At 41.6% G+C, this 25,735-nt stretch overlaps 1 protein-coding gene across 9 annotated transcripts in view; it reads left to right on the forward strand.

The window, feature by feature from the left end:
• The window catches only part of mbpb (myelin basic protein b), a 189,474-nt gene that overhangs the window by 115,480 nt on the left and 48,259 nt on the right, over positions 1 to 25,735 (forward strand). For all 9 annotated transcript variants that reach the window (XM_063055832.1, XM_063055818.1, XM_063055823.1 and 6 more), the window contains one exon: positions 15,549 to 16,003. In XM_063055832.1, the coding sequence (XP_062911902.1) occupies positions 15,549 to 16,003 (455 nt within the window). The remainder of the gene's footprint in view (positions 1 to 15,548; positions 16,004 to 25,735) is intronic.

A 25,735-nucleotide genomic window follows, 5' to 3' on the forward strand; every position in this document is an offset into this window, starting at 1 on the left:
GAACAGATGTTCTCAGGGAAATGAATGGCAGAAATGTGGCAGATGTTCTGGGGGTATTTGCGTGGCATTCTGCATAGGTACGTTCCAATGAGACAGGGAAAGGATGATGGGGTACAGGAACCGTGGCGTACAAAAGCTGTTGTAAATCTAGTCAAGAAGAAAAGAAAAGCTTACAAAAGGTTCAAAGTACCAGGTAATGATAGAGATGTGGAAGATTATAAGGCTAGCAGGAAGGAGCTTAAGAATGAAATTAGGAGAGCCAGAAGGGGCCATGAGAAGGCCTTGGCGGACAGGATTCAGGAAATCCCCAAGGCATTCTCCAAGTATGTGAAGCACAAGAGGATAAGATGTGAAATAATAGGACCAATCTGAAAAGCATGAGCATATAGATATTAGAAAGAGGATGTGCTGGAGCTTTTGGAAAGCATCAAGTTGGATAAGTCACCGGGACTGGATGAGATGTACCTCAGGCTACTGAGAGGCGAGGGAGAAAATTGCTGAGCCTCTGGCGATGACCTTTGCATCTCAGTAGGGGCAGGAGAGGTTCTGAAGGATTGGAGGGTTACTCAAGAAAGGGTGTAGAGATAGCCCAGGAAATTATAGACCAGTGAGTCTTATTTCAGTGGTTGGTAAGTTGATGGAAAAGATCCTGAGGCAGGACATATGAACATTTGGAGAGGCATAATATGATTAGCAATAGTCAGCATGGCTTTGTGAAAGGCAGGTCATGCCTTACGAGCCTGGTTGAATTTTTTGAGGATGTGACTAAACACATTGATGAAGGTAGAGCTGTTGATATAGCGTATATGGATTTCAGCAAGGCATTTGATGGAAGTTCTCCATGCAAGGCTTATTAAGAAAGTAAGGAGGCATGGGATCCAAGGGGACATTGCTTTGTGGATTCAGAATTGGCTTGCCCACAGAAAGCAAAGAGTGGTTGTAGACAGGTCATATTCTGCATGGAGGTTGGTGACCAGTGGTGTGTTGACCAACAATCAGTTCTGGGACCCCTACTCTTTGTGATTTTTATGAATGACCTTAATGAATAAGTGGAGGGATGGGTTAGTAAATTTGATGATAATACAAAGATTGAGGGTGTTGTGGATAGTGTGGAGGGTTGTCAGAAGTTACAGCGCGACATCAATAGGATGTATAACTGGGCTGAGAAGTGGCAGATGGAGTTCAACCCAGATAAGTGTGAGATGGTTCATTTTGGAAGGTCAAGTATGATGACAGAATATAGTATTAATGGTAAGACTCTTGGCAGTGTGGAGGATCAGAGGGATCTTGGGTCCAATGTCTATGCCCACAAGCTTCAAGATCACCACCATCGTGCCAGTGCCGAAGCATTCCACTGCCACGGGCCTGAATGACTTCTGCCCAGTTGCACTCACCCCCATCATTGCAAAGTGCTTTGAGAGACCGGTTCTATCACATCTGAAATCCTCTCTGCCCACTACCCTGGACCCCCATCAATTTGCCTATCGCACCAACAGGTCAACAGAGGACGCCATCTCCACAGCACTTCACTCTGACCTGACCCACCAGGACAGCCCCAACTCTTACATCAGAATGCTGTTCATTGACTTTAGTTCAGCATTCAATACTATGATCCCCTCCAAGCTGATAGCCAAACTTCACTAGCTTGGTATCAGGTCATCTCTCTTCAATTGGACCTTGGATTTTCTGACTAACAGACCCCAATCAGTTAAGTTAGACAACTTCTCCTCCACTCTCACCCTGAACACTGGCATGCCTCAAGGCTATGTGCTGAGCCCTCTTCTGTACTCCCTTTTCACCTATGACTGCATTCCTGTACATGGTTCTAACTCTTAATCAAGTTCGCAGACTATATCATGGTTGTTGGCCTGATCAGAAGGGATGATGAGACGGCCTAAAGGGACGAAGTCCAGCACCTGGCCACGTGGTGTACCAACAACAACCTGGCCCTTAACACCCAGAAGACCAAGCAGATCATTGTGGACTTCAGGCATGCTAGGAGCCACACTCACATCCCCACCTACATCAACGGAGCTGTAGTGGAACGTGTATCAAGCTTCAAGTTCCTCGGTGTCCACATTTCCGAGGATCTCACCTGGTCCCTGAACTCCTCCATCCTGATCAAAATGACGCAACAGCGCCTTTATTTCCTGCGGAGCGTCAAGAAAGCTCACCTCTGTCCCAGGATACTGACGGACTTTTATTGCTGTACATTGAGAGCATACTCACCAACTGCATCTCAGTGTGGTATGGCAATTGTCCCGTATCAGACAGCAAAGCACTAGCGTGTGGTGAAAACTGCCCAGTGGATTATCGGCACCCAATTGCCCACCATGGAGAACATCTACCATAAATGCTGCCTGGGCAGGGTGAAAAGCATTATGGAGGATGCATCTCACCCTAACCATGGACTTCTCATTCTCCTCCCATCTGGTAGGCGCTACAGGAGCCTCCGCTCCTGCACCAGCAGGCACAGGAAGAGCTTCTTCCCTGAGGCTGTGACCCTGCTGAACCTCACATCACAGCGCTAAGCAGTATTGCATCATATTGTACTGTCTCAGTACTTTTATATTTGTGTGCTGTAGCACTTACTTTTTATTCGCAGTTATTTTGTAAGTAACACTATTCTTTGCATTTCTGGTTCGATGCTAACTGCATTTCATTGGCTTTGTATCTGTACTCAGCACAATGACAATAAAGTTGAATCTAATCTAATCTATAGGACACTCAAAGCTGCTACGCAGGTTGACTCTGTGGTTAAGAAGGCATACAGTGCATTGGCCTTCATCAACTGTGGGATTGAGTTTAGGAGCCGAAAAGTAATGTTACAGCTATATGGGACCCTGGTCAGACCCCATTTGGAGTACTGTGCTCAGTTCTGGTCGCCTCACTACAGGAAGGATGTGGAAACCTTAGAAAGGATGCAGAGGAAATTTACAAGGATGTTGCCTGGATTGGGGAGCATGCCTTATAAGAATAGGTTGAGTGAACTCGGCCGTTTCTCTTTGGAGTGACGGAGGATGAGAGGTGACCTGATAGAGGTGTATAAGATGATGAGAGGCATTGATCGTGTGAATAGTCAGAGGCTTTTTCCCAGGGCTGAAATGGCTTGCACAAAAGGGCGTAGTTTTAAGGTGCTTGAAGTAGGTACAGAGGAGATGTCAGGGGTAAGTTTTTTTTTACACAGGGAGTGGTGAGTGCATGGAATGGGCTGCCGGCAGCGACGATGGGGGCAGATACGATAAGAGTCTTTTAAAAGACTCCAGGATAGGTATATGGTGCTTAGAAAAATAGAGGGCTGTGGGTAACCCTGGGTAATTTCTACGGTAAGGACATGTTCGGCACAGCATTGTGGGCCAAAGGGCCTACACTGTGCTGTAGGTGTTCTATGTTTCTATACTGACCTGCCCACTAAAATGGTCTTTGCGAGTTGAGCCAACATCCATACATGCGGTAGGAGCACCTTGAGCATATGGGCTGCACTGTTTCAAGAGGGCAGATCTCTACCACCTTGAAGCAATTTAAGAATTGGTCAGGATTTGTTGGCAACACTGACCTGTCTTCACCTGTCACCTTCCAGCTAGCTTCTCCCCCCCACCCCGCCACCCCACCTTGTTATTTCTGGCCCTTTCCCCTTCCTTCTCAGTTCTGAAGGAGGATTTCAGCCCAAAACATCGACTGTTTATTCTTTTCTATAGATGCTGTCTGACCTGCTCAGTTCTGCCAGCATTTTGCGTGTGTTGATTTGGATTTCCAGCATTTGCAGACTTTGTGATCTCAAAAATAGAGTTCTTTACCTTCAAAGTGGAAGACGGGTTAGCAAGTAGATGTCCTGTTTCACAATGGATGCAAGTGGGAGAGGCACAGAATTACATCCTTGCTCCTTCAGATTTTTAGCATCTGCAGTCTTTTCTTTCATAAAGTAAAATGTTATGGCTGTTATATTATGAGCCATTGTAACAGTACAATGGCTTAATAGTACTGTATGAATAAATACTTTGTCCAGTTCCCTGTGTTATGTTCTGCTAATTGAGCTCATCCCATTGCATTATTGTAATATTAACATCCTATATAAAAGTAAATGAAATCACATTTGTTTTATTTTAATCCCATGAACACATGAATGCTTTCTACTCATCAGAAACCCTGTTTCACTGCTTGCTCTTTCACGGGGCTGTGGTTTATAGCCAAGCCTCTGCGGCTGAATGCTGAAAAAATAGCTCTCAGTACTCCCCTGTCCAGTTTAAACTTCAAATTAAGCACCACCTCTGATTAGCCAGTTCTTGCCCCCACCTCCCCCAGAAATGTAGGAGGTCACCAATCTTTCTCCACAGATGCTGCACTTTGTTTTTATCTCATTACATTATTAGATTTATGAATCTCTTCTGTTTTTATTGTAACCTGATCATTGTTAGCAATGAGTAGATGTGGACTCTAATTCAGTTTTTATGATGTGCTCTAGTTATGATCGTCCTTTTTAGTACTTGGGTGATTTTTCAGTCGGGGCGGCCTGCAGATAATGAACGCTGAACTGAAATGTGCCTTCTGATTTTCCGTTCTGTATTCTGTTTTCGTTTTGTTGCCTTTGCGCTAATTTTGTTTTGCACGTGGGGGAAGGGGTTTTGACACTTGATATTTTTCTTTGAACAAACTGGTGTGGTGCTTTGTTTCATGACGGTGGGAAAGATTAATTTTAGGGTTGTATACTGTGATAAATAATGTACTTTAATCTTTGAAGTCATCCTCAAGGACAGTGGTTATCGCAGATAGTGTAATGCTATTGTAGTGGCAGCAATTGACGTTCAATTTCTGCTGCTGAGTGTAAGGAGTTTGTATGTTCTCCCTGTAATCGCCTGAATTTCCTCTGGCTGTTCTAATTCCCTCCCACATTCCAAAGATATACGGGTTAGTAGATTAATTGGCCACGTGGATGTGATTGGCTGATGCGGGATCATTTCCATGCTGGACTTCTAAATAAAAATAATGAAGCCCAAATCGGTCAAAGTACTTGAGTTCATGACACTAGGAATTCGTTATTAATTACAGATAAAAGTCGAGATCAGTCGCACAGTCATAATTAATCTGACTGTACCCAACCTCGTCCTAATTTTATGGAGTTTGACCCTTTATTAAAAATTACATTGTTTCTAATCAGTTCAGTTTGTAACTGGTAATCAGACTAAATGAAATTAATTGATTAAAATTTTCTCTTAAGTGTTGTAGTAATTATATTTGCTTTGGTTGGTTTAATGCCTGAGAGAACAGCTATTGTATAGACCAAAGAGGAGTGTGGTTTTGAATGGAATATTGTACCACTGGTCTTTGTGAGTGTATTATCTATTTTACCATCTCAGCTGGGGCTTGGTAACTCCGGCTGTTGTACTAGCTGCTAGATGAGCAGAGAAGGTTTGAGAGACACAGATCGGGATTTTGTTCTTTGGCAAGTGAACTAATTGCCCAATCTGGCCCACAGTGTGCATTGAACTTCACTTCTGTAATTTAGTTTCATTTGAAGTTGATGGAAAGTCTCAGTAACACCCACAAAATGCTGGAGGAACTCAACAGGCCAGGCAGCATCTATGGGAAAAACGTACAGTCGACGTTTCGGGCTGAAACCTTTTGGCAGGACACTTGAAGGTTTTCAGCTCGAAATGTCGACTGTGCTTTTTTTCCATAGATGCTGCCTAGACTGTTGAGTTCCTCCAGCACTTTGTGTGGGTTGCTTGGATTTCCAGCATCTGCAGATTTTCTCTTGTTTTTAGTGGCTCAGTAATATTGGGCAAGGTCTTGCTGTACAGAGTCCACTGGCCACAGCTTTGCCCAAGCTCGTATTTGCCTCATCTAACTGTGGTAGGTCAGTCTTACTGACATGATTCCGGTAAGGCTGGATTCTGCAGGATCCCAGAATGGTTGAACTCCAATGCCAGGTTCTGTGGGATCCCAGCAAGATTGGGCTCCATGCCAGGACTCTCCAAGGTTCCAGCAGCTCCCTTGTATTCCATTTTTCTGAATAACCCTCAGACTCAACACCATTTCAGTAGCTTAATGCTGGCTATTCCATTCCAAATCACCTGCACTACCCAGTACGATCCATTCCTGAACCTACAAGGGTGGGATCAGCTTCCAGAGAGCTTGGGGGAGGGGGCTTCTCTTGACAGTGCTGATCATATGTAGGTAGCAGCTGTAGCTTCCCATAATCTTCTATACATTCATCTCCAGGGTTGAGTAAAGTAAGTGTAGTGAGGTAAGATCAACGGGTTAATAGCCAGAGACTTGACATAACATATCACACAAACCTGTGCATTAGTTGGCAGCACCTTCACAAGTCTTGATTAATTTTTTTTTTATCTTTTATAGATGATATCTTGGTGGGATGGAAATATTCATTCTTCTGGGTTTTGACATTTCTTCAATTATAATGATAAATTTGCCCAATAGTTTTCAGAAGTTTGTCACCATTATTTCTTCAAAAAATCATAGTGAAAAATGTGCTTAAAATATATTTAATTGTTTAAAAACTTAGCTTTATGTAACAGCTTGTGAAATAATTTGGAATGCCTTTATCAAATTTAGTTGTAATTTTAAGATGTTATAGTATAAGCCATTTTGTGCCCTGCAAATTCCCACATATTGTGAAAATTATTTTTTTTTAACTTTGAGACAAAAATATTGACTAGAACATGAAGGAGGAAGCTTTCTTGTTTTTTTTTTGCAAGTATGCCATGTGATCTTCCATTTAATGAGAGCAGGTAGATTCTCATTTAATATCTCACTTGAGGAACCGCACTGTTGAGAGCCCCTGAATCCCTCAACTGAGTTAACGGAGCCTCATGCACTTGGATCTCTGGGGTGTGCTTTGAATTCACAACCTGCAGTATAGAGGTCCATATTTGCAGACATCTCCAGAGCTAATCCTGATCTGTGTTTTTTTTAAAACATAGAATAATTTCCCTAGTGAAATCTTTCCACTGATGTTTGAAATCTTCATACTACCAACAAGCTGACGTGCCAGCTTTTCATTACTACTGAAAACCTACACTCAACAATTCAGAAGCAGCTTCTTCCCCTCTACCATTAGATTTCTGAATAGGCCATAAATACTACCTCATTATTCCTTTTCTTTCACTATGTATCTTTGTAATTTACGGTAACTTTATTGCCTCAAATCAACAGATTTCACATCATTTAATTCAGTGATATCAACTCTGATTCATCTAGCCAAAAGAAATGGCTTGGCTTACAGTCTGGTGAGCTGAGCTTTCTTCAGTTTGTTTAGCTTCGTTTGTTGGCTCTGTAAGGGAGCCGATTAACCTAATTCTGGAACAGTCTTGGGAGCTCTGTTGTTAAAGAAAAGGATGTTTTTGTCTTCAATTATGGCTAATTAACCTCTGCAGGGAAGAAGCTCCAGAGATCCAAACTGTTTTCCCTAAGATCGGCCTTTTGCTGGGCATTCCCATAGGATCAAGGAAGAGACTACAATAATGCATTTCCCTGTGAATGAGTCTGCAAGTACAAGTTTAAGGCATAAATTAATAGTGTATCATGAGGACAGTCTCCACAGAATGCACCCCTCAAAATTAAAGTTAAGTTTATTGACACATGCACAGGTGCAATGAAAATTTCACTTGCGGCATCAAAGGCACACAGCATCAGATGCAGTCCATTCACTAGAAATATACATTATAAATTACTTTTTCCCTTTGCTATGTCAGAAGTTACGTAATTGGGACTACATCGCAACACAAAGAGACTGAGGGGTGATCTAGAGATGTATAACATCATGCGTGGCACAGTTAGGGTGAATGTGCACCGTCTTAGTCTCTGCCTTGGGAGATCGAAAACTAGAGGACTTGGGTTTAAGGTAAGAGGGGAGAGATTTAATAGGAACCTGAGGTGCAGCTTTCTCGTCCGGGGGTAGACCGTATATGGAATGAGCTGCTGGAGGAAGTTGTTGAGGCAGGTACATTGACAGCATTTAAAAGGCACTTGGACAGGTTCATACTGTAGATGGGAAATATTTAGAGAAAAATGGGCAGATGGTGCTAACTTGCATGGGAATCTTGGTATGGACCAGTTGGGGAAAAGGGGCCTACTTTCATGGTTTATAACTCTATAAGGAGAAGCTTGTTCTCAGGGGGTGCAGTTAAGATTGTAATAGCAGTTGGTATGATGAGGCATAAACTGGAAAATCATAAACAACAAGTGATGGGTGGGTGGCTTATTGTGTGGAAGAGTGTGATCAAGTTGGATAGAATTCAGACTAAAAAAGTACAGTATTCACTGTCTCTGTGTTGCAGTTTAAATATCTTTACTCTGAAACTGAAGCCCAACTTAATGCACACATTGTATACAAACCCCAATTTGTACATAGTTCAATGCAGTAGTATCTACCTCTGTTGCAGCTTTTGCATTGGGAAATGGAACAGATACTTCTGGGCTTATTCACTTGTTATCAGAGATGTTCAAAGGTTCCTTTTATTATTAAAGTATAGAACTCTGAAAGTATTCTTCTCCAGATAGCCACAAATCCAAGAGAAAAAAGAAAAGAACAGCAGTATGATCATCAACCCCCAAATCACTCCTCCCTGCTCAAAAACGGAACAGGCACATCGACCCACAGATCCCCCTCCCTGTGTGCAAAAATGAGAAAGATCAGACAAAAAAAACACAGAATATATTTAAAAAAAACTATAACACTGGGGGGTGGGGGTGGGAGGAGTCTATAGTCCAAGTCCTTATCCAAAATGCAGAAAACCTGGATACCATTATCCAGGCCCAGCAGCAGCCCTTTCTCTCTCCATTGCGGAGCGATCTCACCTACGAACAAAAAGCAGGTAGTCAACAGGCTCCAACAGTATTTTTTCTAACAAGTTAATAATGAAGTTTATAGGTTTCCCATCACCCTAACATTGTTTACTTACTGTGGACTAAGAGGGGAACCTATAATTTTCATTGTAAATTCCTTGGGAGCAAAACACATCATCTCACATGATTCAGGAGCTAATTGGCCATTAAAGGATTTGCATCAGTGCCTTGAGCATGTCTCCCTGTCTCACTCGTCAATAGATTCTGGGATAGGCTAAAACCAGGGTGACCACGGAATAAGCGGTAAACTAAGTTATCTGATCATTGAATAGGAACCATTAGAGAGTGAGAACATAGATGAAAGAAGGTAGTAGTTACAAAATGCAGATATGCTCGTCAGTCAGTGACTTCCCCCTTCCCCGTTCTCCCTACAGTTCATCAAGCTTCTTTTGTCTCCTGCCCAGATCTGAGAGAGAGTTTTCAACCTGAAACCTTAGCTCTGTTTCTTTTCCCACAGATGTGACCTGACCTGAGTATTTCCAGCATTTTCTGTTAGTATTTCAGATTTCCAGCGTCTGCAGTCTTGATTTTCAGTATTAGATTCCATTTGGTTTCTGTCGTAATGCTGGGCATGTCGGAGGACGGAGGGAATTACAATATGGGCATTGTCCACATGGTGGAATGAAAGTGTTGCCAAGAGCAAATTCATTTGAAGGTTTGCTTTAGATTTGGATACAGTAACAGGCTCTTCCAGTCGAACAAGCCTGCACCACCCAATTAACCCACTAACCCAGTGGTCCCCAACCACCGGGCTGCAAAGAATGTGAGGAAACGATATGTTTTGGTGATATGAAATGATACGAGTCAGCTGCACCTTTCCTCATTCTCTGCCACACACTATTGAACTTGAGCACCACCACCTGTGCTTCCCCCCCACCCCACCGGTCGGCCAGTCTGCAAGAATATTGTCAATATTAAACCGGTCCGCGGTGTGAGAAAGGTTGGGGACCCCTGCACTAACCCATACATCTTTGGAATGTGGGAGTAAGCAGATCACCCACCATTCACAGGGAGATCATTCAAACTCTTTACATACAGTAGTAGAATTGAACCCAGGTTCCTGGCACTGTAATAATATTACCCTGCTCCTGCTATGCAACCGTGCCGCCTTAAGGTTCAGGTCAATTTTGGACTATCAGTTTAAATACATGCTGCATGTATTAAGAGCATTATGTAGAAGGCAACTGATTCTGTCACATTAAATAAATGTCAGATGCAAAAGCCTAAAAGCACATGCCACCAGGTTCGTGGACAGCTTCTACCCCACTCTTAAAAGGCTATTAAATAGTTCCCTAATACGATAGTCTTCCCAGACCTTGCCTCTTTTTGATCTTGCACTTTGTTTACCTGCCCTGCACGTTCTCTGTAGCGGACACACTTCTTACTGCTTTGTTATTGTTTTGCCTTGTTCTACCTCAATGCACTGTTTTAAGATCTGATATGTATGAACAGTATGCAAGACAAACTTGTCACTGTATTGCAGTACATGTGACAATTGTATTCCAATTCCAATGCCAGGGTGCTGTAGCTTCACAGAGTAATTCAGCATGGGGACAAGACCCTTCAAGCGCAGGTACACTGAGGTACAGGTATCATGAAAAACCTGCTTGCAGCAGCATCACAGGTATGTGAGATTCAGACAACATGCAGAATGTAAATTACACAAGACGATGAAGAGAAGTGACTGTGCAAGATATGACATTGCACAAAAAAAATAACACAAGTAGATACAAGCCCATGGTAGTGCAGGAGGTAGTCCATAGTTTTCCATTGCTGAGGTAAGGTTAATGCTGTGCGTGTTGGTTCAAGTACCTGACGGTTGTAGGAGAATAGTCGTTCATGAACCCTGTGGGTGTGGGACTTCAAGCTTCCATGTCCTGCCCACTGTAGCAGTGGGAAGATGGTACAGCCCAAATGGTAGGGATCCTTGGTGATAGATGCTACCTTCTTGAGGTAAAATTGTCTGTAGATGCTGTCAGTGACAGCAGGACTGTGGCCATCATGGACTGGGCACATCTGTCCCATTGTCCACTGCTTTCCGCAGCCTTCCTGTGTTCCTCCGCGCTGGAATTGCCATAGCAAATTCAAAGACCTTCTGCTGCGAATGAGCCTTTCGGGGGGGGGGGCGGGGGGGAGTTTTGTCTTATTTCTACATTTCTTCTTTACTGCTGAGCTGCTTGTCTGAAGCTGAAGCTGTTGCATGATTATCTGTTCCATCAAGGTCAATGAGGAAATTCCGTAAGTCCTCTTCCATTTAAACAGTGGTTGGTTATATTAGAATTATGACAAACATCACTGCAATTAATTTGTGGCTTTCAATATTATTCTTTCAAGGCTTAACTTTTCAAGCTATAATTCTCCATTAACACCTTTGTGTTAGTGGCACACAAAAAAAACATGAGTTATATATTGAGCAGCACTATATCTTGTATGTTTCTTGTTTTAAATCTTAGTGTTTGTCAGGATAATTATTGAATATTCATGAACTGTGATTTTTTTTTTGTGCCCAATACCAGCATTGGAAACGTTAGACTTGAAATTCAGTCCACCTCCCACAGCTTTACTATTCAATATGTACAAATCTCAGGGTCGGACTACGTTCATTTGAACAAATATCAAAGTTCAAAGTACATCTATTATCAAAGAATCTATAAATTATACAACCCTGAGATTTGTTTGCTTACAGGCAGCCACAAAGTAAGAAACCCAAAAGAACTCAATTTAAAAAATAATAAAGACCAACATGTGATGTGCAGAGAAAAGGGAGAAATAAAAATGCAAATTATTCAAACAATAGAAGCAAGTAACAATACCCAGACCCCAGAGTAGGCCCAAGGCCTTTATCAGTCCATCATATTAGCATGTGCGGAGCACAGCAGTCAAGGTCAGTCTTCATCGCCTCAGCTCCATGGAGAGAGGAGTGAACATCATGGGACAGAATTGATCTTTGTGGAGTAGTTATATTACCAGAGGCCTGGACTAGCAGTGAACTGAATTCAAATCCCACCAAGGATAGCTACAGATTACATGGTAGGGTGGAGATACATCTCTACCGAAGGAGGGCTAAGGTACTTCATCCCTTCAGCAGTCTGTAGGTCACCCTTGGGCAAGGTGTAGCAATGCTTAGCCCCCGATCAGAATCACATGAACCATTGGAGCAGGACGTTGATGGTCGTAAGTATGTGTAGGTAGTGTATATCGCAAGTCCTGGTTATGCAACTACTTCTGCTGGGCAGACGAAGGTAAACGGCATGGCTCAGAGTTTTGGTGAGGTCAAACCTTATGCGTTCAATCCACATAAAAAGATTGTCTTATATTGGGAGAAAAATACCGAGTTTTTGCATTGTCCCACCTTCCTTCCACAAGTTTTTATGCAGTTGAAAACCTTGAGCTTGGATTAATTAGAAACGAACAGTAGACACATAAAATATATTTTTCTGGTTTATTATGTACTTGGTGTAATTTTTTTACAATATTAAAAATATAACAAAATATTAAGGAGCTTTTACAAATCTTTTATAGTAATTTATTAAATTAATACAAACGTTTGTATTTAAGCAGTTGCGTAGGCAGGAAATCTTCAGCTGCATATTATGAATCATTGTCAAAATAAAGTGCATTTTATTGTGCATTTTACTGTATAAACTTGCATTTATACAGCGTGCTTAATGAAATGGGTGTGTCCTAAATGCTTCGAAATTTTGCTTCTGTTGAAAGGTTTGACAGTTTGTCTATTGAGTTCCCATAAGTAGTTGGAAGTAGGTGACCAGATCATCTGTTTTTAGTGACCTTATCTGAGGAATAAGCATTGAGCAGGGAGAAAGCCCGCCGGTTCTTCATTAAGGTGTCCACACAGTAGATCTGACAGAGCTGTGGTGTTAGATCTCATCCAAAATTCTGTATCTTGGATAGTGAAACAAGTCCTTGGTACTCCAGTGCTAGTGTCCAGGCAGATTATATGCCCAAATCTATACTTACTCAGATATTTACTCTGGAACCTATAATACCTGAGCCACCAGATCCCAACTATCTCTTTAATGGGACAATAAAGTGGTCTTGCCTATTGACAATTCCTTTCCTACAGGAAAGGAAAGGAGGGTTATGGGCTGAGTGCAGGTCAGTGGGACTAGGTGAGAGTAAGAGTCCGGCACGGACTAGAAGGGCCGAGATGGCCTGTTTCTGTGCTGTAATTGTTATATGGTTATATATAATTCCAAACTAAACTTGCTGGATCTTGTGGGCATTCACAGTGAATAGAAAGAACCATAATAGATTCAATGAAAAAACGCACAAATAAGATGAATAAACAACCAATGTACAAGAGATGACAAAGTGTGCAAATACAAAAAGAAAGTAATAATAATAAATAAGCAATAATTATTGAGAACATGAGATGAAGAGTCCTTGAAAATGAGGCCATAGGTTGTGGAAGCAGTTCAGTGTTCGGGTGAGTGAAATTATCCTCTCTGTTTCAAGAGCCTGATGGTTGAGGGATAATAACTATTCCTGAACCTAGTAGTGTGTGTCCGAGGGTTCTTGTACCTCAATCCTGATGGCAGTAGTGAGAAGAGAGCATGGCCTGGATGGTGGCAGTCCTTGATCGAATTTGCTTTCCTATGACAGAGCTCCTTGTAGGTGTGCTCAGTGGTAGGGAGGGTTTTATCTGTGATGGACTGGGCCGATTCCACTACTTGGGTCCAAGGAGAATCTTCAGAATTTTTCAAGCTGAGGCCAGTGGAGGCTTGGTCGTTGAGTTCATTTACAAGAGAGGCTGGGCTTATGTTTCACCACTCCCCTTCTCTTCTTTATACTGGCCAGCTCACCTTTGCAACGTGACTGATGCAGAGTTTTGACCCAAAATATCAAGTATTCCTTCTCCTGCACCCTCACATCTGCAGTGTTCCTCGAGCACGTTGTTTGTTGCTCCAAATTCCAGCATCTGCAGTATCTTGTGTCTCCAGAGATTGATAGGTTTCTGGATGTTATCACACTGTGTTAGTAGTGACAAGGACTCAGGTTGGGGGGGGGGCGCGGGTGCGGAGGGCAAGGTGGTGGAGTTGCTCATGTATCCTTCACACACTTTGTGCCTACATTGGCCTTCTCAGCTGCCTCTCGTGGCTCTGATGATCAGTGATGTTTAAAAACAGTTGAAAGCAATTTTAAAAGGCAAAGCATTAGAAGTGGGCCTGTGGGATTAATGTGGATGTGCTGAAGGGCTGGCATGGATGTGGTGGGCTGAAGGGCCTGTCACTGTGCTCTGCCACTTTATTTATTTATTTTTTTAATTTACACGATAACAGGCCCTTCCGGCCCAACAAACCTGCACTGCATAGTTACATGCATGTGACCAATGAATCTCCTAACCCGTGTGTCTTTGGAATGTGGGAGGAAACCAGATCACAGACAGTGGCAGAATTGAACCCGGATTGCTGGTGCTCTAATAGCATTACGTGACCACTACATTACCATGTCACCCCAACCTGATGATTATTATGTAAAATAAAGACTCATAAATTAAATGCATTAATTAAAGATTCCAAACCACTTACCTTCTCTGTTCGTTTCAGAGACTCGTTGCAATTGAACACAGCTGTGCCAAATCCTAGCAGAAAGCTGCATAACTGGATACAAAATGCATCCAGCCCCTTGGTGCAGAACAGTCTCCGTCCTCTCCTGACTGAGCAGGGATGGGATGGGCTGGTGGCTGGGTCCAGTCCATCCAAACTTCTGTATTACAGTGTGCATGACCAGAAAGCAGAGGTGCATTAGAAAACAGTGCTAGCCAGCAGTTGTCCAAGGACATGCTAGCTAGCCATTAGTTATTTTCTATTTTGTGGCAAACTGTTTTCCTAGTTAGGGACATGCTGTAAACATATAATCCAGTTGCCTATATCCTTAAATATCTGAAGTTACTCCTTGGGCTTAGAAACCAGAGTTAAATGGACAACTTTGTGAATATTATTGTAAAAGAAGCTTGTTTAATCTTCTGAAAACCATCCTCTGACTAAATATTTGTTTCCTTACTAGGTCTTTGTATCAGCTTTTCAAGCCTCAGTGCAATGATGAAGTGGTCGAGGCAGAATGGTTGTCTTAATGGCTTTACAATCAAAATGCGATTTCTGAGTTTGTATTGATTCTTGACCTGCTCATGTAAATGTTGAGCCATAAAACTTGCCAGTTACAAGGGAAAAAAACTCTATTTCTCCCACCAAAAACTGATCTAATTTTTATTTTAAACCTCAAACTGCTCTATAGGATTCAGCTTGACCACCAACAAAGGACATTAACCATGTTCTGTCACCAAAACCCCCACTTTGTTTCATAATCAATAACCTCATTCAGTCAAACAAGGCACAACTGTTGAACCATATTTAATATGCTGCTGTTTTGTTACTGTGCCGAGCCTCAAATAACGTGTGGACTTCGCTGTTGTTTCAGTTTGCATCTGATAAACTTATTTTTTAAAATTGTGTTAATATTTCACATGGGTTTAATTTTCTTAAAAGAAAGGGTAGGATTAATAGAAGATATTATTTGGCCTTTGTAGTAAAACTGAAAATTAGGTTTGCGCTAATACTGTGGAGTTGGTGGCAAAATAATAAGACTGCCTTTGTGAAAAACAGCATTGTTCTGGGACGCTATCTGAGAAGCCCACATTCATTACTTGTACTTGTTGTTTGCAGCAGAGACAGATGTTACTCAGAACAATGGGTCCCCCTCACAGCAGAAGATGGTGGCGACAGGCTCCAAGAGTGCAGAAGGCCCAGAGGATGCCAGCACAGCTGAGCCAGCTGTTCGCCCCCACTTGGTCCGCCTCTTTTCTCGTGACGCGCCAGGACGTGAAGACAACACCTTCAAAGACCGCCCATCAGTATCTGAAGAACTCCAGGCCATCCATGAGGATAGCTCAGTTCCTGTGGTGGAACCACATTTGATGGAAGTGCAGAAACTGAGCTCACAATCGTTAAGTAGTTCGGACAAGAAGGGGAAAGAAGCAAAACAGATGGCATCGGCAAGCACCTCAGACCATGCTAAGCAAGCAGGAGCCCATTCAAGGCAGAGAGACTCTGGTCTACTTGACCAGCTGGGAAAATTTTTTGGACAAGAAGGATCCAGGAAAGTACCTGAAAAAGGAAAGGTGAGCTCAGAGGGATAGAGGACTGAACAGCTACTTTAAACCCCTCAGAAGAGGGTTCTGCAAACTGTTCCTGAGTCAGCAAGAATTGACATAGCTGTTCACTCACTCCAAATTCTAAATGGGAGCTTTTAATTATAACAATTCCTGTGTTTTCCATTTGTTTCTTTAAGTGGCTTGCTTGGAATGTTGAGAGAATTAGTAGTGCGTTACTCCTCCTTTTGCAAATACACTCCTGTTTAATATGTAGATATTAAAATAGTTTCTGGTGAAATGGCGTATATTGCAGGGTACTGGGAAGTTCTGAAAGAAACAAAGCCTAAACTTTTGAGGATCTTGTGGTATATGGGCAACTAATTTGTAAAAAAAAATTATGCAAAGAGTTTTACAAATCCTTGCTGTATTTGTTGTTGATATAGTATTATAATAACTGTAATTGTCATTGTCTCTGGATGTTTGATAATGCTGGAAATCTGCAGTGAGTTAGAATTACCTCTGCAGTTAATATCCTTCCTTGGATGTGATCAATGGCATTTTAACTTTGGTTGATTGGCTATCAATCTCCAGAAGAATCAACTGAATGACTTGAATCTCCCATGTAGATTGAGATAGAATTGGGCAATGCTTTAATGTCGCTGACTCTGGAGAGAGAGTGATAGATCTCCTACGTGGAAGTATATTTTTGTGACTTTGCTCTGATCGGTTTATAGGATATCATCGACCTCACTGGAAGTGCTATTCAAATTAATCGATTAATTAATTGGAGTCAGTTGCAGTTTTGTAACTGGCTATTTATTGGACCTTCTTAAAAATTTCTAAAAAATCAGACAGTTTTGACTCAACATGATTCATTTTGCTATTCAGGCATGTTTTTTCCATTGCTGCTCTGTACAATTATTGCAGAATTGAAATGAAAGCTCAAAGTAAATTTTATTACCAATGACCAGTGGTCAAACTTATAGTTACCACTGAACAGATAATCTCATGTAGCTTTGTGTACTCCATGTAAGTCAGAATTGCCCGTTTCTTTCCTTATAATCTTTTTTCCAAAGAATACAATCCAAGTGGAGACTGCAAAGGATCGAAATAGATGTCCTGCATATCTTGCGCATGAGTTTGTGGCAACAGTTTGCCATCATCGCTATTGCCAATGATAGTTGTTTTATTATTCCTGGAATAAATATGGACTGCTGAACAAAATATCCTACACGGGATTTTTGTAAAGTGCTTTTGAACTTTGTCAAAGCCAGTATTAGATTTGAACAAGAAGATTGTAAATGTTACTCTATCTTGCAAAATCGCAATTGATTTGGATAGCAATGACCATGAAATCCTGCTAAAATTCCTTTTGGTGAGGAAGCTGTGAATTTTCTTTCCCCATCTATGTACAGTATAAGAAATAACTTGTCTGGTTTTCTTTTTAAAATATTGCATGTTGCATTGTCCTTTAATGAAGGCTGCCGATTAATCTATTTATAGATTTTGTTTTAAGCTCTACGGTTAGGATAAGTACAAAGTTAAACAAGGTTTCATTTGCACTCTACTTAATTAGAAGCTCTGAGGTGAGAAATCTCTTTGCTCAGGGTTATAAATCTGTGTAGCCTTCTACTCAGTGCTATAAATTCACCCTTACTGAGCATATTCAAGAATAATGGGGTTTTTGGAAATACAGAATCAAGGGCTATAGAAATTGGACAATTCGAGCAGAGACCCTAGTCTAACTGGATATGGGAACAGTACTAATGGTCTATTCCAGCTCTTGTTTCTGAACATTCTTGTGTTAGTCCTCTTGGAAAGAGAATCTAAGTACATTACGTAGGAGTAAGAAGTTGTCAAGGTAGTAGTGAAGTACATTGTATTGTCTTTGTGGCACAGCAAAGAACGTAAAAGGAGTTGTGGTACGTGTTCCAAATGACCCAATGCAGTGAGATGCTTCATTCAATTCATTGCTGGTAATAACAGCAGAAGGGTCCATTTCCTAGTCGTATCCAGGAGGGAAGGAACTCCCTCCTCCCTATAGGTTCAAGAGAATATTCATCCAAGAAAAGTATGAAGCAATCTTGTGATTTATTCAAGACAGGAGTATTGATTATATTATATTCTAAACAATTCTTCAGGCAGGGAAGTGTAGACTACCATCAAAAGTGAATGTAGAGCACGCTTTGCATCTGGCATTGTTCCAGGAGCTTGTACTTAATACTAAGGAATTAACTGCAGCCGTTGCAAATCTGAAACAAACAGGAAATGCCCAGAAGTCAGGCAGCATCTGTGGAGGAAGAAACAGTTAGCTTCTGTATTTTGTTCATTAGAACTGGGAGATGGTGGATGTTCCAGAATAGAGATAAAGTGGGAGCAAGGGTGGAGAGAAGGAAAAGGAAAGTTTGTGATAGGGTGGAAGGTGGGAACTAGCAATGATGAAAGGGGCAATGGAAAAGAAGCTGGTCTTGGAACAACTTGGTCTGGAGCAGGTGACAGTGGGAGTAAACTTGGGGCCAAGTCATTGCCTGTCATGTTTTGCTTTGTGAACCTATCTTGATGCCCAGTCAGAGCCTCTTCGCACATTGAGATACCATCCGAAGTTGCATTTGCTTGAGGACCTTTTTCACCTTCCCCTGCTCTTGTCAATTTGCATTAGTTCTAAAGCTTTTGCCATCCCATTAACCCAACCCATGGCAGAAGATGCAGCTGCCATCAGTTCTTTGTGCGAGAGGTACAGTGACATTAAACCCAATTTACAGCAAAGCAGATTCCTTGATGGAACAAAAGTAGCTGCCTGGAATTTCGACGCCCACAGCCTCGTAAAGAATGACCACTGAATTTCTCTCTCTCACACACAGAGAAATTGTTCAAGCATACCATCAATAAATTTGCATTTATTTTTGCCAGTACAGGGTGCCATTTTATTCAATAGTGGATGGTAGCATTGTTTTCTGTAGGAGTATTGTCACAACACAGAGAGTGACACCATGGAATAATATGTCTTTATATTCGGCCTGTTGATCAAGCATTTTAGCAGAGCTCAAATTCCTCTGTGTTCTATGCGCAGAGTATGACTGAATCACCCTTTCAACCAGCTTGTCTCTGGACTGGAACAGTGGTGCAGCTGGTAGGACCGCTCCCTCTCAGCGCCATGAGTCTCGTGATAAAGAAATACAGAAATGCTACATTTGTGTAGAATGACCTGGATCCTGCCAATTCAATAGGTGGTGTACAACCTCTTGAGCTTTAGAGTAAGCATGCTGGTGGATGGTTTCCCACAACAGGTTTGATGTGACCTGAGCTTTGTGGAGCTGCTTTTTCCATTACTGCCTGGCTGATGTCCACACTTGATTATACAGTATCAATGCCATTGGCTGTCCTTGGCTTTATATAGGCATCAAGACGCCTAGCTGTTTAACTTGGGATCAATGCCAGCAAACACCTTGGGTCTCTGCTTTGTCACTTCACCCCTGCCTGAGAACAACCAATCTGCCAGGGCATGTGCCATACTTCTCTTCCCCTCCCCCGTCTCTCTTCAGTCCTATTTTACCCTGTCTGCTGTCCTAAAACTCTCACTACTCTGCCCAGGTTTTCTCCTCCTGTATACTTCTAGTCTTTGTCTCCCAAATGTGAAGCAGTAAAAATAAACATAATCACATCAAAGTTGCTGGTGAACGCAGCAGGCCAGGCAGCATCTCTAGGAAGAGGTACAGTTGACGTTTCAGGCCGAGAACCTTTGTCAGGGCCTGACAAAGGGTCTCGGCCTGAAACGTCGACCGCACCTCTTCCTAGAGATGCTGCCTGGCCTGCTGCGTTCACCAGCAACTTTGATGTGTGTTGCTTGAATTTCCAGCATCTGCAGAATTCCTGTTGTTTGCGAAAATAAACATAATGTTACAATGTTACAATACTTAAATGTATGAAAAGATTGTTGTGGAAGTTGCTATGGAAATGCAGGTTATTTGGCCGCACCTTCATTCTACCTTCAACTAATGACGATTAAACCCCGAACCCCCCCCCCGCCCCCGTTCTCTGTCCATAGCTTTCTTGGACTTGCACCATCTGCTGCCTCACCCACTTACCTGCCCTTTAATCAGTAACTGCTGCCAACCCTGCCTCGTTCATGAATCTGAGTGTCAACTTCCAGCTGTGCCTGCTGCGTTTGGTCAGGAAACGCTGGCACAAATATTTCAACCAGGTCTCATCGGGTAGAATTTATTGGAGAGTGGGGAGAGGAGAGGAACTGAGAGAGTTGGGGTTTGAGTGTTTTGTTCTGGAAGACACTGTGAGGATACAGAGAAACAGGGCAGATTAATTCCATCTCTAAGCAAAACAAAGACCTGCAATGACCTAATATGATTTTTATTTTGTAATTGGTTAATTATTGTTACCTGTACTGAGATAAAATGAAAAGCTTTTGTGTGGTGTCAAGACACGCTGTTCAATAAGTACATGAAGTAATAACAAAGGGAAAACAAAATAATGCAGAATTTAGTGTTAGAGTTAACAAGGTAGTGCTGTGCAGGTAGACGAATAGTACAAGGGCCATGATGAGGTTGACCAAGAGACCAAGAGTTTTCCTTTATAATACAAGAAATCCATTCAAGTCTCATAGCAGTGGGATGGAAGCTTCCTTGAGCCTAGTGGTAAATTCTTGTGCTTTTATATCTTCTGTCCAATAGGAGGGGGAAAAGAGAATTGCCAGGGTGGAAGAGGTCCTTGATTGTGTTGGCTGCTTTCACAAGGCAGCAGAAAATGTAGCGAGCCCATAGAGAAGGAGGCTGGTTTCCATGATAGACTGGGCTGCATCTCTTGTAGTATGGGGCAGGGTACTTGACATTCCTAAACTTGTGCATCTCAATAGGGCATTTTCTTTAGTGCACCAGTATGACTATGAAGCTTCCTAGGTCAAAAGAAACCCAAGAGTAATGACCATAAAATGAATCTGAATTGAAATCAAAGATCAAATGCCTTGCTGGTCTTCACTGTGCAGAAAACCCAAGGAACAGTACTACCTTAAAGATTCTCCCTTTTAAAGATGTCTGTCAAAAATGAATATAATGATCTCAACATGAGTGCCGTATAATGCATGGCTTTGTATGAATGTGATCATCTTTATATTGTGTAGATATTCAGTAGATAAATTGCCCTCATGATCTAGCAGATAATTAGTATTTAAAGATTACAGCCTTTCTGTATAGAAAGGCCAGACCATTCATGTATACTTTCCCTTCAGTATTACTAGATACACTGTAAACACAGTACAGTCAAGCAAGATCTACTCTGCAAACTTGGGAGTGAGATTGCTGGTTGAATTGATGATCTAACCATCATGATTTGGGACATAAAACTAGATTGATTCTTGTACCATCCTTTGGGTCTTGTTCTTCAATTTTCTTGGATCGGCTGTTACAGCCACCACAGCCAAGAAAGCAGGTGACCAGAGCTCTGAGTCATAAGCTTGTGTCCTCATCCCTCTGTAAGTGGATGCTAGGAAATATTTAGCAGCAAGGTCATCTCCCAGGTAACGGTAATTGAGACTGCTGCTTGGCCTGTGGAGCGGGAGTGAGATAGGAAGAGTGCGCATTATTAACCTGGAGCAACACACTCAAAATGCTGGAGGAACTGAGCAGGTCACGCAGCATCGACGGAGTGGAATAAACAGTCACTACTTTGGACGAAGACCCTTCATTGGGACTGGAAAGGAAGTGGGGTGAGGAGGTGGTGTACCAGCTGACAAATGAGAGGTGAGACCTGCCAGTTGTACTCCTTCCCCTCGCCCACCTACTTATTCTGGCTTCTTCCTGCTTTTCCAGTCCAGATGAATAGTCTCAGCCCAAAACATTGATTGTTTATTCCCCTCCATTGATGCTATCTGAGTTCCTCCAGCATTCTGTGTGTTGCTGAGGAATTCCAGCACCTGCAGCATTGTTGACCATGCTGTTTGAATAACTCGGTGGAATCTTTACCCAATCACGATTCTTATGCCAAGTAATCCAGATTTATGGAATGCTATGTACATTGATCATATGTTTGGTATTTACTTACATGCAATCAATAAAATGAATGGTACTTTGAGTTATTTTCAAAATGTGTTGTTTCAAACATTATTGCATCATTTTCTTCTGTGGCTGAAAATTAACGATACATTCCAGTAACACTATCCTACTGATTATCAGTGGATGTGGCCGAATATGTCACATGGTGATCGTGGCTTCAATATCATTCCGAAATGCATTGCAAAAACATAATGTAAACTGTTGTTAATTGCTTACATTAAAGTCTAACTTGGGCTTAACCATTGTACACATTTGCCTGTGCATTGGTGTGTGTTTGCACATACTTGTCTCTCATCTGTATATGTATAATGTTGGATTTCTGATGTTAATTTCTGATTTCTGATGTTAAGCTACCTACCACATTGTTTGGAAGAAATTATTGTCTTTTGGTAACCCACTTTCTGAAAAGATTGTAGAGCCGCTACTATTATCGAGGTTGCTCTGCCTTGGCTTGATCTTAGCCTTTTCTCAATGCCTTGATCTTGGCTCAATCTTATCCCTAAATGTTGTGGGTTCAAATCCCATTTAAGATGCTTAACCAATCCAAGTATGGAGCCTGCACCGTCACAGGTGCTAACTTCGGACAATCTCTCGGGTGAGCACTGAAGTGCTAATCACGATATTTGACGATGTATGTTTATTAACAATTATCACTGAACTACGAGGTCTAAAACAGACTTACTGGTTTATTCTGTCACTGTTATGGGATTCTGCTAAGTGCAAATTGGCTGCTATGTTCCTTAGTTATAATGGTGACTACATTTAAAGTAACTAATGCAGCATATGTGAAACATTTGAAGATTGGTAGATAGAGTTTTGTTAAGCTTATTCAGTTTTCATAATGAACAGTGTCTCCAATTCTGTGCCCAAGCTCTTTTTCCCAAACACCAACATTCATGCATCAGTGTGACATAGCATCATGGGCAGACCAAAACAACAAAGTGCTATATATTGGATGCTTTAAGGCTAAAACTATGGCCTGTTTGAGAACCATATCAACACGACAGAAGAGGTTGTGCTTCAAAAGAAGCAAGACAAGCTTTTATGAGAAAGGTGCTCGAGAGGTAATGTGTGTGTTTTGGGAAAGAGACACATAGGACTGGCAGATGAAAAGATATTTGTTCCTAGTCTTTGAAAGGATATTGAGAGGGAACTTGGCAGTGACCAATCCCACCTTCACATGCTTCATCATATATGAGCTTGGTTTCAGACTGAAGCCCCACATTACATTTTATACAAACTAGGGTGACTGCTGGCAGACTGCACCCGAACATCTGAATTCAATAATTTCTCCCCTTTTTCAATATGTGGGCACAAAAATCCCTTGGCAAAAATAGAGACCCGATGATGATATTCATGCTGCCTCAGTGTGGCAGCACAGCCTTTGGACATCGAAGGAAAAGCCTTCAAACGCCGGTCTTTTGTGAGCAGTGCGATTGGCGGCATTTCCCCAAAGCCTTGAGCTGTATGCTGCAGGCAGTCTAGATCTGCCCGATATCAGATTCCCAAAGATAACCTATTCCTCCTCTTCTTTGGCCACTACTGCTAATTGTGCCAATTCAGTGTGTCAGAAAGCTTTTTGATTCCGGCCCATAACCTAGTAATCTCTCATTAGTGTGGTTACCTATTGTTTGAACAAGATCATCTAGAGCTCTACACTGCCACTAGGGAATGTAATTTCAAGCAACTAAGTAAATCTGGAGTTTAAGAATAGTTGTAGTAAGAGTGACCATGGATTGTTCTAGAAAGCAAACTGGTCCACCAATGTTCTTTAAGGAAAAAAATCTGTCATCCTTAACAAGTCTGGCCTATATAATGCAGTTGCCCACTTGAGATGGCCTAGAAAACCATGAGTACCGGGACAGATCATAAATGCTGTTCTTGCTAATTATGTTCGACCAGCATGTGTAGGAATAAAAGATGGTGATTAATCTTTAGATCTCAGAGGAGGTGAATTATCTGTTTGTCAATGAGGTGTTTGCTTTGAGAATCTTTCAATTAGCATAATTTATTTGAGCTGAGTTCTCTTGCTATCTACTTAATATTGTGAAAGGTGAATTACACGCAACGGCTCAGAATTAAGAGAGTGAACGTAAAAGGCCTTATGGGTCCCTGTACTCTGACATTGTCCTGTTATGCCTTCAACTCACTACAAGACACAACGGAGCTCTAGTTTGATCAAAACATAATAGAGAACTGTTAAATTCTACATACATGACTAGCATACTTGTTTGATGGATGGAACATGAGGCCAACTTCTGATTCCTTCAGCCAACAGGTGAGTCCTTGTCTATGTGCCAGTGATTTCACTCTAGATTTGATATGTCATTGTAGTCCCATTCTAAGTGTTCCTCTGATCATCCCTTCTTCCCTGTAATGTCACCATGTCCCAGCAGGGAAAGAAGCAATCTCCAAATGGGTGATCAGGTTATATAAGATTGGGGACCAAAGTGGCAGAGCCATTGATTTTTGATCAATCCAATTCCCTTTGTTCAGCAGGATGTGAGGGAGGAGGGCGATGGTTTGAGTGGAGGTGTGTGAGCTTGGCTCAACTCCCCTCAAATTATTCTCAAGAAGTTGATCAATATTGCTTTGAGCAAGGTGGGGACGAATACTTTTGTAGACATTGAGTGAGAGTAGCCAGTTCTGTTGTAGTTTAGGAGATATCCCCTTGAAAGAAACAACGTTCTGAACTAGGGTTTGACGGGGAAGATGCTGACTGACTGTGTGATCCGGAACTGGATACAGAGCAACAAGAACAGAGGTAAGCTAATAATTTCCTGAGGTGAGGGAGGATATTCTGTATGAGATTTTCAACTCAAATTCTCTTCAAAGTTTTCAAGGATTGTAGATACTGTTTTTTGAGTGTACTGGAGATGGAAATCAGGGAACCAAATAGGAAAGTGGGGAAGAGAAACAGGATCAGCTGTATTCTCCCGGGATGATTGAACAGATTCTAGAGAGAGTTCTATTCTGTTCATTTTGTTCTTCTAACTCTGTTAAAAACATTAACACAATTCATAATATGGAAATCAGTGGAATTTCATGTGGGGCAATAGGAGTTGGTAAGTGATTAAATACTCCATGAATATGACCAGAAGTTCTGATAATCCTCCATTAATTGCAAAGCTGACACTACAGACATCGTGCCATTATGTACTTGACTTCTGTTTACTTGGAATTAAATTTGATTAAATAAAGGGAGTGATGGTGCAAGGGAGTCTAGCCATTGCAACATGGAAATGTTATCCTCATTATACAAAATTAATGAAGGGTGGTATTTGAACTCAAATTTTGGAACATTTTGGTCTTGTGGATCCAAGTTTTCATTCATTGACTTGCAGTCTATTTTCTGCTATGTAATTTATTGTGGAAATATTCCAGCTCATGCTCCAGAAGGATGAAGCTTTTTAAAAAAAAAAAATCAAATTGCATTTTCTTTTTTATTTGGTTTTTAAAAAATCATGCATTGGATTACATTCATTCTAAATCAATTGCCCAAAGCATTTTGCTCCAAAAAAAACTAATTAAATCATGAACAAATGTGATGATATATGGTGCAAAATTACATTGAAATACATTGCCAAAAAATGCCACTATGCAAATTTATTTATAATATTTAAAACCAGCAGACCAAGCACTTCTGATGAAGGGTCCCATACCTAAGATATTAACTATTTCTTTCTCCACCTGTGTG

Source organism: Mobula hypostoma, chromosome 1, assembly GCF_963921235.1.
Source record: "Mobula hypostoma chromosome 1, sMobHyp1.1, whole genome shotgun sequence".
Classification (NCBI taxonomy): Eukaryota; Metazoa; Chordata; class Chondrichthyes; order Myliobatiformes; family Myliobatidae; genus Mobula; species Mobula hypostoma.